Here is a 15,906-nt window from a genome sequence, read left to right as displayed (position 1 = left end):
TGAACAAGATATGATGTTTTAAAGAGCCGCCTTCGAAAACTGATGTCTCTTCTTAAACGAAAGCTTAGCTGAAGATATATACAACAAATATGAATGTGTCCATTCAAAAAGGCCGTACACTATCATAGAAATGTTTAAGTGTCATTTGAAAATTGCCGCGTTCATCCACAATGCCTGAAAATGTCATCCCGAAAATGTTTAAAAACTACCTTTGTACCAAGTTTCAATAAATGTCTTCAAATAGTTTTTGATTAAGTGTCTTGAAAGTTTGCATTATGAAAAAATGAATAAGGGGGAGATAATTTCAATAAATTTCTTCAAGAATGTTTTGAGCAAGTGTCTGGCCAAATGCATAATGAAAACTTTACAAGGGGAGATAGCTCTGCAATAATGTGCCACAGAGTTTTTAATCGTAAGAAATGAACAAGGGGAGATAACTTTGCAAGTGCCCAAGAGTTACAATTCATGCAAGGTGCACAACTTCACATCGATATCTATATATGTGCCTAGTTTCAATAAATTCCTTCAATGAGTTTTTGTAATTTGAATAAGTGACAGGACAAAATTTACATTTAAATGTTTAAGTAATATTTTAATGGCCGTGATCATCCAAATTGCCTGAAAAAATGTGATCCCGAAAATGTTTTAAAACTACCTACCTATGTTTAAAATTTCAATAATTTAAATGATGATATACATGTCTGTATCTCACCCGAGAGGTCGGTGTTCAAATCCATTTGTGTGAGAGTGGTCTAGTGGTATACGTGAGAAGGCTGGGTGTTCAACCCACAGGGGAATGTTCCCTTTGATGTATCAAATTGACACCAGTTCTGGTTCCTACCTATGAAATGGACTTGAGCATGATTCACAGTAGATAACATGTAACACTCCTGTCAATCAAGTAAATATTTGGGCACAATATAAGAATTGAGCAAACATGGAAAAATACATGTGTATTTTGACTTTTATTATATCTCAGATCTTTCCTATTACATGAACAAAAGTCAGTGTTAAGACAATGTTGGTTAAAAATGCATGTAATTAAATAGCACACTCGCAATTTCTCATTCACACAAGTATTCTGTTTCAAACTGAATATGAAAGCTCACAATTGACACAGACAGGAACAGTAAGTTCATTTACATGTACATTTACATCTACATTTTGTCTTGAAATAGTGCTGTGAAATGATGTGGTGGCTTTACATGCTCAATAGAAAATAATACTTGGGTATTCAAGAACATTTTGATATATCACATCAGGTATAAACTACCAGATTATTATCTGAGTACTGTAAACAATGCAACAAGATATTAACAATTGTTTTCAAGGTAAATGAAAGTTATGATAAAACATAATTACATAAATAATGACCTAAATGCTACCTGCAGTATATATAATACATTAAAACTAAGGGCCAGTACCCATAAAACATCTTATTAAAGTCATTTCCTAACTTAAGTCACTTTCCTAATTTAAGCCACTTTCCTAATTTAAGTCACTTTCCTAATTTAAGCCACTTTCCTAATTTAAGCCACTTTCCTAATTTAAGCCACTTTCCTAATTTAAGTCACTTTCCTAAATTTAAGCCACTTTCATAATTTAAGCCACTTTCCTAATTTAAGCCACTTTCCTAACTTAAGTCACTTTCCTAATTTAAGCCACTTTCCTAATTTAAGCCACTTTCCTAATTTAAGTATCTCAATGGTCATATTAAAAAAAAAAGATAGTATTTTCAGATATACTTTGTTTTCATTAATTTTATTGAAAACCCATACTTGAATGGGTAAAACTTTCATATTTTTCTCTATGAACATTTTAGGAAGATCCAAAATCAACTTTTGTTTGTAGATGTTTTATAAATAGTGGTCCAGTTCCATATATATGGTTTATTCTACCTACAGGGGTGAAAGTGAAAAGGTTTTATCTTCTTCTTTATTTAATGTCACTTAGAACCTTTTCGCATTCACCCCTCAATGTGTATGTATTTAAATATTAAGTTACAAGGTCATGAATACACTTATACAGTATAACAAACTAAATGCAAATAATAAACTGACTATGTTGCAAACACTATACAGGATTCCATACTTGTATATGAAGGAATACATGAAAATGCATGACAAAAAAGCACAAAGATTCATCACAAGGGAGCAATAATTATCACAGATATACACAGTATTGAGCTTTTCAGCAGATTATAATATAATATACATTTATGTATGTATGAGCCACAATGGGCCGATTGTTCAGAACTTTGTTAAAGTTAACAATGTTGCTAACATTATCAATGTTAACTTTCAAATCATACTACTGTGATAGTTAATGGGTACACTAATGATCTGCGGTGTTTATAACTAGATTTGTGACGACTGTTTCAGCTGTACTTGTCTGAAATCTATGTGCCCATAATCAAATATTTAAAGTTTAAAAGTTAACAACGATGTCGTTAATCACATTGTTAACTTTAATTAAAAGTTCTGGACAATCGGCCCAATGTTTGTTTAACAAAAATGCAATAGTTTATACAAATATATAGAGGATAATTGTTTGTTCGAGTGAAAGATCGCAACATATTTCACTGAGTGAGCACCAAAAACTATGTCACGAGTGGCATAGTATCTTTTTATTACTTGCTACAAGTGATATAACATGACATTTTATAGTTGTTTATATAGAAAAGCACGCGCAATTGTAAGCAAAAGATTGTTATTTCGGAAATGATGTCGCTGAAATTGTGTCGCTGAAATTGTGTCCCTATGCCCGCTGATGTTTGATGTGCCCATAATAATGGGCTAAAATTTTAAAATAGTGAAAAATATCAATCAATATTTTCACTGTTTGAAACAGTGAAATATCATTTTCATTTCACTGATAAATCTCTATAACCCACCAGAAAGCATATAATATATGTTGATTAAAGGGACATGTTCAAGATTTATAAGGTCATACTTAACTAACTTTATTGATTTAACTAATTTAAGAGAAATATTAACAAAATGCTCGTTTCAGTGATAAAATATTAATAATTCAAATAAGAGCTCTCTTGTAAATAATAATTCAAAGATATGACAAAAAATGGTGTTTTGCTGAAAAAGCGTTTGTAAAGCTTAAACAAATTGAATAATTTTCAGCTTAGATTTACAATTTTATGTTGAAATGAGTAACTGCCATACGCTGTTTTTTCATGGACGTCACGAGAACAACTTGCTTTCAACAGAGTTTAAAAACATCATTGCCGATATGAAATCTGTTAATGAGTCCCTGGGTTAATCAATGTTTAAATCATTTATGTACAAACTGCTACAGTATAGGCATAACTCATGGCAGTAGGAAAAAGGAAATACAAAAAAAACATATGATGTGTATTAAATGGTTATGAAAGTATTGCAAACATACATGTCTACAAGAGAGCCACAATAAATATATCAGTTATCTTCATTTTATTATGAAACTGTTGAAGCTATGTATACATTTAAGCATTTAGTATTATTGCATAAAACATGTCAATATATTTTAAATCATTGTTGTTGTCTAAAAGAGAGCCATATGTGTGAGCCATCTATGTCTGTAAGTAACTGTTAAAACTGTGTATTAATATATCCCTTTACATAGCATTGCAGAGACCAAAAATAAGCAATTTTGCTTAATATTCACAATTCTGTATAACTTATCTTTATCTTATACAAGTACATAATATCATTGTCTAAATCAGAGTCTTAATCAGCTATACGAGTCATCTGTGTCATTGAGAAGCTGTTGGAACTGGCGTGCAGAGGCGTCCCGGTACTGGTGGTGTTTTTGCTCCACATATTTGCCATGGTCTTTTTCTGCCTGCAGTTGGCTGTACAGGTCATTCAGCTGGTGTTTTGTCTCGACATCAGCAAGATCAGCACAGTCGCTTAGTCTTGATATAGTCTGCCGGCTTGCCTGAATCCAAACAAATCCAAGTCATTGAATGCTAATGTTCTAACTAACAGCTTTTGTTAAACCAGAATATTGTAAACATGTGTACACATTTTCTTCATTATTGCAACACATTTAAGTAGTATTAAGTACCTGTATCATCTGTCTGGCCTTATCAGCAGCCGCCTGGGCTTTCCTTCTCTCACCGTCTAACTTTTGTCTCTGTTCTGTGTTGTCACTCTCCAGTCTCTCCTGTATACGCCTTCAAAACAATTGCTAGAGTTAAATAACAATTCATGCCTTCAAAACATTTTACATATTGCATGCCTGAAAGTCATGTTACATGATGCATGCATGCAAGTCATGTCTAATAATGCATGCCTGCATGTCCTGTAACATAATGCATGCCTGCATGTCCTGTCACATAATGCATGTCTGCAAGTCATGCCACATGATGCATGCCTGCAAGTCATGTCTAATAATGCATGCCTGCAAGTCCTGTCACATAATGCATGCCTGCGAGTCATGTCACATGATGCATGTCTGCAAGTCATGTCTAATAATGCATGCCTGCAAGTCCTGTCACAAAATGCATGCCTGCGAATCATGTCACATGATGCATGCCTGCAAGTCATGTCTAATAATGCATACCTGCATGTCCTGTCACATAATGCATGCCTGCACGTCATGTCACATAATGCATGTCTGCAAGTCATGTCTAATAATGCATGCCTGCAAGTCATGTCTAATAATGCATGCCTGCAAGTCCTGTCATATAATGGATGCCTGCACGTCATGTCACATAATGCATGTCTGCAAGTCCTGTCACACAATGCATGCCTGCATGTCCTGTCATATAATGCATGCCTGCAAGTCATGTCACATGATGCATGCCTGCAATTCATGTCTAATAATGCATGTCTGCAAGTCATGTCACAAGATGCATGCCTGCAAGTCATATCATATAATGCAAGTCTGCAAGTCACACCAAATGATGCACGCCTGCAAGCCATGTCTAATAATGCATGTCTGCAAGTCATGTCACAAGATGCATGCCTGCAAGTCCTGTCACACAATGCATGCCTGCATGTCCTGTCACATTATGCTTGCCTGCAAGTCATGTCACATGATGCATGCCTGTGAGTCGTGTCACATGATGCATTCCTGCAAGTCATGTCTAATAATGCATGCCTGCAAGTCATGTCACAAGATGCATGTCTGCAAGTCATGTCACATGATGCAGCCTGCAACCATGTCTAATAATGCATGCCTGCAAGTCAGGTCACATGATGCATGCCTGCGAGTCATGTCACATGATACATGCCTGCAAGTCATGTCTTATAATGCATGCCTGCAACACATTAGTGAATCAACTATTTAATATTCATTTTACTCTGTGGGAGCCACAGAGTAATGATTTGCATTTTACTGAAATGTTTTCCTTCCTAGATACAACCTACATTTCTATCCCAAAGGCTTACCTTGAAGACAGGAGCTCAGTCTGAAGGTTGTCAAACTTGTCTTTAAACCATTCATGAGCACTTTTCAGGTGGTTTGAAATCTGAAACATTTAAAGAAACTTTGTGCATTAAACGGATGTTCAATGTCAAAACATAAATATTGCAAAAATTGGAACAGGTAATACAGTTTAAATCTTTTGTGCATCATCATATTTAGCTCCCAATATGAATATGTACCCTAACGCTACCAAATCACATTGTTTTAGCTTTCTGTCACAAAAATACAGATTCTGAAAACTTATTTTATTTCAATTTGGCCCAATGCAGAATCTCAAGATGTTTACTTTGTTTTACTTAATGGTCATCAGATAACCCATTCCTATTTAACTTCTGTTAAAATCTGTCCCTGTCCATCATAAAGGCATATAATAAATTAAACAGGAGCACTGTTGATTTTTGCAGTCAATAAGGGGCATAACTTAATGATTGATACTTGTGATGTTGGCCTAGCTACACATATGCATACTGTCCCTAGTAAAAGTCTAATGGAATATCTGAAAAGATAATATGTTAATTATCTTATATTGGCAAGTTAACCAATTCAAATTATGCCTAGAGCTATCTCAATACTTCGACTTTCTTTCCAATACAGACAACCTAAAAAACTGGATCACAATAAACAAAGGTCATCACTTGAATTATTTCAATGCTGACTAACCTCCATAGACTCCTCTCGCACCTCGTTGAGTCGTTTCTCTGCTCCAGACTTCATAGTGTCCAGTTCATCCTCACGCTTTCTTGTTGCCTAGTAACAGATAGTAGGCCATTGGTAATTAAGTGGTGCAGTAATCTACCATGATTGCTGAACACATATTCATCAAGTTATTATTCTCATATTAGACATAAGTGACAACTGGTCCCTATTTTCATGCACTTCTGCGAAATGAATACTGACATACAAACTTGCAAAGTCATTAAGTGTGTTAAATCATGAAACCCTTATGGATGAGAACTCCATTGCTACCCCCACCCCCTCTCCCCCCCTTCTCCGAAACAAGATTACAAAATGTATGACATTCTGCCAATCATAGCATAATCAGACATAAACATACAATAAGACTAAACCTATTGAGTAATATCTTAATTTCACATAGAATTCAATCTAATGTTGTTATGCAACAAAAATGACCTTCAGCTTATGATACTATGTGCACTTCATGCAACCTTTACCTTAGTTAATAAATTAAAGTCAAACAAAACTTACTTCTCTCATTATTTAAGAAAATGCCAAGGTATATGTTTTTGCAGTATGACAAAAGGCTGCCAATGACAGCAAAAAGGTTATGACAATATCTCAATCTTTTTCTTAAAAAAAAGACTAGCTTAAAGTATTTATCAATCACATCTTATCAGTGATACAGTGCCGTTCAAATTTGTTAGGAACATGATGTTTACCTTGTATCTGCGCCGTATGTCTTCCTTGAGTTTGCGTTCCTTCTCGATGGAGCGTTCCTTCTGCACAACAAGGTCAGCCGTCTGTGTGTGGGCGTGGGCAAGTTGACGTAACTCAGTCTGCAGAGTGTTGATCTGGGCCATGAATGTTGATATCATCTCCGCCTAGAAATAAAATGGGAAATGATAAACAGTAATTCATATTTGTAATGAATGAATGAATGCCGTCTGCACATGGACTAGCTGGCATAGCTCTTTCTTTAGTGTATTGATCTAGGCCATGAACATTGATTGCTGATTTGTGTTTATATTCAAGAAGATGCACTTATTCAATAATGTGATTGATTGATGATATCATTTCTGACATGGAAACTCCGGGAAATGTCGTGTAAAATCTAAGTGCAGTTTTGTTGGCTTAAACTAAAAGCGGTGCATTTAAACATGGAAATAATCAAAGGAGACTGATATTGAAAGGAATATTATGACACTCAGGACACTTTTCTGATGACCTGTTTCATGCTTATTTGATGTATAAACATGCACCTGTATAGACTGCTATGCTGTCTTAAAGGGTAAGTGTTTACACACCGAACTTGATGTGATACAAGACATCAGAAGCGTTTAGTCATAATATCCCCATATGTATCTGCAAAAACTAATTCCCCAATCAACTACCTGTTCCTGGTTCTTGGCAATGTATGTATCCCTGAGAGACTCCAGCTCCTCTATGTCTTCTTTCATCTCCTGTAACATACCTATAGCTTCACATACACTGTCATTTAGTACTAACATCATTAAGAAATCACATTATTCATTATTAATACAAATAAAAACATATCTAAATTGCAAATACTTGGTACATATGCCCAATAGAAACATACAAATTGGAGTTTCATTCAACATCCTACAGAGTTTATAACTAAGATTTGTTCATTCTTATTTTGCAGTTCATACTTTTGTTTCTTCCAACATTGTTCTAATTTTGTTTCTTTACCATGTTAAGAGTACCGATATACATATATTTCTTTCATTTTAACATTGCTATAATTTTTCTTTCTCACAATTTTCTAAAGAGGAATTTTCTACCCATTAAGTTATATATTGATAACAAACCATTTTTATGATAATAAAAATTGAAGCCAATAAATGAAAACTCCACCTTCATTTTCTTGACATTCTCCTCCACCTCTCCGCGTCCCCTGCGGTGGTAGTCTATCTTGCGTTTCTGCTCCCCAACCTTGTCCTTGAGGTCTTGTACGGTGGCCTCAAGGTCGCGGGTCTTCTGCCGTAACTCCTGGTTGCCCTTCATCAACTCCATGTTCCGTACAGACAGGTTCTCGTTCTGCTTCTTTACCTGAGGTATGATTTCATTTATATGCATTACTAACCTTATATGTTTTGTCCCACACATGGCCCAGTGGGCACATACAGGACTATAAACAGTAGGTATAAATTCCAAACTGTTTGGAGTTTAGACCTTAAATTGAGGGTAAATAAGTGATAGAATAACAGAGAGGGGGATGGGACAAAAAGGGCAATGATATACTTGTTGGTGTCTTTCTACAGAGAGTAGACAAGAAGCCACACTTGTGCATGTGACCTCCATCAAACATATACATGTAGACATAGCAAGAGGTTACACATCAACTTTTTTATGCCTGACTCCAGGAACTTTAAATTTCTTGCCTCAGAGAAGGGATATTGATGAAAACAAAATGTTCAAATCCCATGCCATTAGCATTTGTTTCCAGCAATCTTATAAATGATTCTCTACTGCAGACATTACCTCTCCGATGTCCTTGCTAGTTTTCCTGTGTGAAGCGTCCCTCTCCCGTCTCAACTCCTCTCTCAGGGCCTCCATTCTCTCCTCAAACCGCTTCATTTCTCCTTTCCACTCTGACTGATCTCGACTCCTGACAAACAAAACAGTAGAGTTATTAAACTGTCATCTACCTCCCAACCCAACAAAATGTCAGTTTAAGTCTTCCTGTGTAGAATGTCTCTTTTGAGTATTCCCTCCTTATGCAAGGCCTCAATTCTCTCTTCAATTTTTTTCATTTCTTACTTTCACTCCAACCGCTATGCACGCCTGGCACACAATTTTATAACAAACATATATTTAAGAGTAAAGCTGTAAAAGGGTAGGACAATGTATGCAGGTTTAAATATCTAACACAGACAACAACAGGTGACAGGCTATTGATCATGTCTCTGTAGCTTTCAATGTTTTTTGACTAAGCCATCATCAAAAATGCAATTTATATTCAGAACAGACAGACAATGGTGTTTGAGTGCTTGCTTCGTTTGGGTTTTGATCTATCGTCACAATATTTTATATGCAAATAGAAGGAATAAAGGTCGGGACTTGGCCTGGACTTCGGCCAACCCGCAATTCTAAAGAAATTGCCTACTCGAGAAATGAAGTTTACTGTACTAGTATATTCAGGTTATACACTGAACTGTGAACAAGACAAACTATGAACCAGGTATTTTTTGCCCACAGCCAGCAGTAATGTTGAATTCACTTAATATATTGACCATGCAATATTTTACATGAATTTTGGATTTTTTAAAATGATTTCGCCACATTTACGTTTTGCGAGACAAAAATGGTACTCCCCATAGATGGTACTCCCCATAGAAAATGAACAAAAACCTCACTTTTCATTCTTAAGTCGTGTGATGTGCGAGTCCTTCTTGCCCAGCTCCACCTGTAGGCTCTCGACAACGCTCTGCAGCTGAGAGTGTGACGCCATCACTGACTCCAGTGTTGAGGCAATCTCCTTGTTTACAGCCTTCCCATCCTCCATGCTCTTCTGTAGTGACTTGATCTGCAAGATAGAACAAAATAAATATGATGCCATCTTTTTTTTTAGTTCCGAAGCCCTTGTTCCACCCTTCAAACCAACCCTTCCTTTTCCATTGGACAACTCAAGTTTCTTTGAAAACTTATTAATCATGAAAGTTTGGTTTGTGGTCACCAAGCTGTAACAAGTGCGTTTCATACCACTACTCTGGTTACCCTCACAACATAGGACAACACTCTGATGAAACATCCCGCCAACAACAGTGATTAAATTTGATGATGTAATAACATGTTTAACTTGTACAGTAGAACTGCGATCGCTCGAGGTCGCAGGGGACTGAGCCTAAACCTCGAGGGAACCCATGACATGTTTCGAACGACCCGATTTTCAATTCTCCAGTCTGTTATGAAATATATTTCAGTGTACTTCAAGTATGAAGTACTCAAGTAGTCTGTTTACTAAGACACCAATTATGTGTTGCATTGTGGAATATGTTCAAACGATGTCGTTTACTATATGTATACTAAATATAAATTGTAAAGAAATATCAATAAATCAATAAATCAATTTTTTTTTACAAAATGGCCATATTGCAAAGCAAAGCGACAAAAAGTAATTCTTTTCAGAGATTCCGATGTTGGATCGATATGGTAGTGTTTATTCATATTTTTATTACTCATTTACATTTCTCACAATTAACTTCTCATCATTCACTTGGGACCAAGAATATTGCTCGACTCTTCGACATAATTCGGTTTCGATGCAGCGTAGGTATATTTTATATGAAAATAGAAGGAAAAAAGTTCGGGACCAAGCTCCGACCTCGAGGGAACGCCGGTTCTCGAACGACCGCTTGTTCGAACAACCGCAGTTTTACTGTAATTGTAAAAAAAAAGTTTAAACTAAAGATTAACAAACCAATTTCATTTTCAAAATGAGGACACATAACAATTTACAAACCTTTCGTTTTTCCCGCTCCTCAGAGGACTGTAGTTTTGTGAGCAGACGCTGGTTCTCCTTGAGCAGTTCATCCTTGACAACAGAGATGGAGCTGAAATCACTATGGCGACTATCCAGCTGAATGTTGGCTTGCTTCAGCTGGGCTTCCTGTCGCTGGATCATGACCTTCAACTCACTTATCTCTGTCTCACACAGTAATGGGAAAAATCACATAATAATATAATTATGCTTTATACTTAAGTCAAAACAAGATTGAATGTTATTGAAACAAGCTTGACATCTTTGATTCACAGATGAAGTTATTTTTTTAATAAGATTCTTAACCCATAACATTTTGACACAGTGCTTTAATTTTAAAAGTGGTCACCTAGATTTAAACTATTAATGCAGCTAGCTGTATTTAGTGGTAAGTGTGTCAGCCAGTGTATTCTAATTGTTAGTGTTGATGTTGATGTACAGCATCACTTCACCTTGCTAACATGAATCTGGGTATATTTTGTGGCTTGTGTTTCAGACAGTGTCGTAATGCCTCACCTAGAAAACACATACCTCGCTATACTTAGTGGCGTAATGCCTCACCTAAAAAACACATACCTCGCTATATTTAGTGGCATAACGCCTCACCTAGAAAACACATACCTGGCTATACTAAGTGGCATTATGCCTCACCTAACCTACAAATACATGGCTATTTTAGTGGCTAATGCCTCACCTAATTAACACATACCTGGCTATATGTAGTGGTATAACGCCTCACCTAGCTAAAACATACGGGGCTATATTTAATGGCATAACACCTCACCTAGCTAACAAAACCCTGGCTTTTTAAGTGGAGTGACGCCTCACCTGGCTTACACATACCTGGCTATATTTAATGGCGAGTGTGTCAGCTATAGTCTTATACTTGTTGGTGTCGAGGTCAGTGGAGCGTAGTGCATCCAGCTCCCCGTTAGCCTGTTCCAGCTGTGTCTGCAGACGCCCCTTCTCGTATGCCAGTTTGTTCTTCTGATCCATCATCTCCTTCAAGGTCGTCTCTACATGCTTCTGGGCTTGCTAGATAAACCAAGGAAAACAAAAACTACATATTTCAAATAAAGACGTTTTTGTAGCTGTTTTGTTGTAACCCCTTTACTCAAGTTTTAAAATTATATTAAACTTTTTTATTTTGGTTCTCACTATTTCTTGTACACTTCCAGTAACTAAGTTTCAAAATGCTTTCACTGAATTTTCAGATATACTGTGAAATCATTAATGTTCGTGGGGCATTAATGTTCGTGGTTTTCGTGGGTTGGTAGATCCACGAATTCAAGATCCCACGAAATATAGACCCTTTATTCACTTTTTCAATTGCTACGTTATGTACATACTCTAGATTTTCGTTACACTGAGGCCGCAGTATACAGGTTAATATACGTCTCACTGTATATCTTATTATCTTTTTGTTAATATATTATAACTGCCTTTAAAGAATAATAAACCAAATCATTTTAATGTGTTTTATGAACCAAATGACAGAAGCGCGTGCCTAAACGTTAGCTGTTCATAAAAAATCTCCAGGCTAACAAGATGTGAGTAATGAGTGTCGGTTCTTGATTCCTTTCTTCAATAAAACAAATAATCGATTATATTGGAGGTTTTGAGTACCCAACGTGACAATGTACAAAACAACGCGTTCAATACACTAATTAAACAAAAACATGTATATAAATATTGATCATCAGCTATCTTTTGGGATTGTTTTCTCAAATATACGGACCTTCTCGGTGTTTTCACAGTTTGCAAAATTCCTCATTGGCACTCAATGGCTTCGCCTATCTGTATTTATGACCAGGGTACATCTTCTTTTATGACCTTAATTTCCAATTAAATCGATAATGGACATGCACACATGTATATGCACTAATTGGCATGTAATACCACTATAGCAAGTGTCATAAACCGTGTGATGTAAAACACAGAAATCACGGGCCAGCACGTTGTGATAACGCAGACGATCTAGGACTATCGCAGTTTAGATTTTTTTTCAAAAATGAAAAAACACGAATTAAAGTACCCACGAAATTGTATTTTTTCGGCAAACCACGAAATTTCATGCCAACGAATATAAATGATTTCACAGTACTTATTTTTAATCTACAAAATTAAATATATTTTTATAAAACATCAAGGAGCCTGAAGGGGGCTTAAATATGACACAATTGTAATGTACTTTCATTTAATCCCTGAAATAAATACTTATTAATAAACAAAGTTTATATGGAAATAAGGAAAACAGAGGTTTTTCCTTATTCATTGGTTGTTAACAATGACTTTATATGTTTATAAAGTGAAACACATTTGATCTCACTTAGAATCTACACAAAAAATATCCTTTAAAGAACATCCTTTCTATACTAGCATTGACCACAACACAAGCTCAGATTTATGATCTGAACAAGAGTTACTAAAAATAAAGCAGTTTTGAAAAAATTCAGACAGTATGAGCAATATTTTTTTATTTTTATCAAATATCAAAATTTAAACTGAAATAATAAGAACTTTCAGCAAACAACATTTTATGAAAAAGAATAATTCTTAACAGAGATGAAATATAAGCTGTTTATACTATAGAGCATAATGCTATACCAGTAGAAATGATCTCATGCAAATAAAAGATATAATAAACAACATTAAAAAAAACCTGTATGAAAAACATCATTATCTTAATTCCATAGCCAGAGTAATTGCATATGACTAGAGTGAAGCAAAAGTTCAGTATAACAAGATTCATTGTAAGAAATCTACAAATGATATTTGAAACACGTAACATGACGTTAGATTAAAAGCATGCATGCATGTATACATTCCTATACCTGGTAACAAGAATGGCCGCAAAGGTCTGTTATATCCTTAATCTTGGGCAAAACATAATCACAGTTACAGTGAACGCCAAACATATATGTACATTTATTATAAGCGTTATTGGGTATGTTTAAACAAAACACATACACTCAGGCCTAACAAAGTAATAGGTTTGTTTCTGGTTACAGCTGGAAAATATGGGTCAGTCATTTTTGTTCCAAATACACAACAGTTCGTTTGAATTATACTAATTCTTCTTATATCAGGTCAGATAAACATTTAATTTCGTTACATACTGCAAATCCGTTTGGACCCTCTTTAGTCAATGTTTTTTATGTTTTTTTAAATCAGTCTCTGGTAACAAAACACGATCGATCAGGTAACTTGAACCAAACCCATTTTTTTAAGCCTCATGGGTAAATGTTAGAACTAAACTTTAAAATTAATTTTCAATCAACTATCATTACAATACTTCAAAATAATAATGTCATTATATATTCTGTTTGGTTTAATTATTATATTTACTAAATTCATAAAATTGCAGATCATTCAATACGCTTTATTTGGAAATTATAATTATATTGCATGATTTTCAGCACGCAAAATTTAACAAGTTACCGGTAACTTTCTATAATTAACGTAACTAAATAAGCATGCCATTAGTTAGAAATGTTTTTTAAATAAAATATTGAAATATACAGTCAGTTTAACTGCACTATTTTAATCATTTTTTGAACAACGGAAAACATACATTTTTAAATATTTCAAAGGGTCAAAATATTTCAGTTTCGAATTAGTTTGTTTGCATGAATACAGAAAAACACACAATGGGCCATTTGTTCCGAACTTTGTTAAAGTTAAAAACGTGATGAACAAATCATTACTAACATTGTCATTGAAACATGAAATAGTTAATGATATGCTCATAGATTTAAATAAATCAAGAAAAGCTGAAGTAGTTGTCTCAAATCTTGTCAGAATTACTGTGGATCATAAGTGTATCCATTAAACTTCCGAAGCAGGAACGATTTGAAAGTTAACAACAATGAAATTAACAAAGTTGTTAACTTTAACAGAGTTCTGAACAATCGGCCATCCAAATGACATCCAAATAATGCCTATTGAGAAATTCTGAGACCAAGTAAGTCTGTGTAAACATTGTTTCGATTTCAACAAAAGAATTTAATTTCTCTCAAACACTAACAGTTGGATCTATAATTGTTAGATACGCACAATCCTATTGTGAACCTACTTGTACTTGTTATTACATTAACTGTTTCCCCAACATGGAACGTACCTCATTTATAACCTTTTGTTTTTGAAGAAATAGAATTTAAATACATTTGAACATATAAACTGGTGTAAACAATATGATAAATTACGACATAAATGCTGTGTCGGAAGGCAATATTTTGCTTCGAATGAAAACTTTAAACAAAGATTAAATAGTTAACTTTTATTTTTCTTCACCATTTTAAATGAAACAAAGGCCAGTCTATGCTGCTCAAAGAGCCCTGTCTTTGTTTTATTACTTGAATTTGATAAGGAGTTTTCTCAAACACTTCAACAAACCTATTTCCAAAATAATGTTTGACAGTGCTTCGTCAGGCAGTGGTTTTGTGAAAAGGTTTGTCGAGGTGTTTAAGTGCTTATCAAATTCAGGTAATAAAACAAAGGCAGGGCTAGTTAAGGTATCTTTTTTAAATTCTTCATTTGAAGCAAAATACTGCCTTTGGACGGAGCATTTATGACGCAATTTATCACGTGGTATTCACACACTGGAACTGAACTCTGAAATATTGAACATTCTTAAAAAAACAAAATATACCTGACACATATAAATTGAATGCTAAAATAAAATGATAGCTTGACTGTTAAAAAGCACTATTAATAATGAATGTTAAAAATTGCAAAGCTCACTACAATTCTTACATACAACCAAACATTTTATATGAAATAATGAAGCTTAAAACCATTGCCGAATTCACCTGGTATACTAAAACATTCTGTTTCATGAGTACTTTGGGACAATTTGCTTGGTAAATCTCGTAATCATGAAACATTAATGAGGCAGTTTCATTGGTGCCGAACGGAGACCTCTTGGAAGTCTAAGCAAATGAAAATACATTGTGTGTTGTCTAATCTTTGTTTAGTTACACAACACCAGTAAGACGCCATGGTAAATCTTCCAAGTTACAGAGCATTGAATTGTAACATGTGATTTCATTGAAACAGGGGTTTTCTACCATTAAGCTCATTAATATTCATGAAAACATGATTTTTTACATCACTTCCCCATGGTACTAATGTAGTGTAAACACGTTTAACGTTTAAACAAAATCAAGTACCATGGTTTCCGACAATGGCTAAAAACTAGTGACCATTCTTTTTTTGTTTGTGAGATATTTTAAAATTTGTACAAGAATAGCACAGTATGAGACTGATTTTAATTAATTACTTAAGAAACCATTCAAAACTGG

At 34.8% G+C, this 15,906-nt stretch overlaps 1 protein-coding gene across 1 annotated transcript in view; it reads right to left on the bottom strand.

Annotated features, from left to right (window-relative positions):
• Nucleotides 1-952: 952 nt before the first annotated feature.
• Nucleotides 953-15,906, bottom strand: part of LOC128222527 (coiled-coil domain-containing protein 150-like) — a 28,959-nt gene continuing 14,005 nt past the window's right edge. The window contains exons 12-23 of the mRNA XM_052931574.1: nt 13,438-13,479; nt 11,432-11,638; nt 10,586-10,765; nt 9,480-9,649; nt 8,605-8,731; nt 7,978-8,172; nt 7,494-7,562; nt 6,822-6,983; nt 6,085-6,171; nt 5,388-5,467; nt 4,060-4,168; nt 953-3,930 (exon numbers count right to left, since the gene is read on the bottom strand). Of these exons, the coding sequence (XP_052787534.1) occupies nt 3,724-3,930; nt 4,060-4,168; nt 5,388-5,467; nt 6,085-6,171; nt 6,822-6,983; nt 7,494-7,562; nt 7,978-8,172; nt 8,605-8,731; nt 9,480-9,649; nt 10,586-10,765; nt 11,432-11,638; nt 13,438-13,479 (1,635 nt within the window). The 3' untranslated portion in view covers nt 953-3,723. The remainder of the gene's footprint in view (nt 3,931-4,059; nt 4,169-5,387; nt 5,468-6,084; nt 6,172-6,821; nt 6,984-7,493; nt 7,563-7,977; nt 8,173-8,604; nt 8,732-9,479; nt 9,650-10,585; nt 10,766-11,431; nt 11,639-13,437; nt 13,480-15,906) is intronic.

The sequence above is a fragment of the Mya arenaria genome, chromosome 16 (assembly GCF_026914265.1).
Source record: "Mya arenaria isolate MELC-2E11 chromosome 16, ASM2691426v1".
NCBI classification, from domain to species: domain Eukaryota; kingdom Metazoa; phylum Mollusca; class Bivalvia; order Myida; family Myidae; genus Mya; species Mya arenaria.
This window is presented reverse-complemented; position numbering and strand designations above follow the sequence as displayed.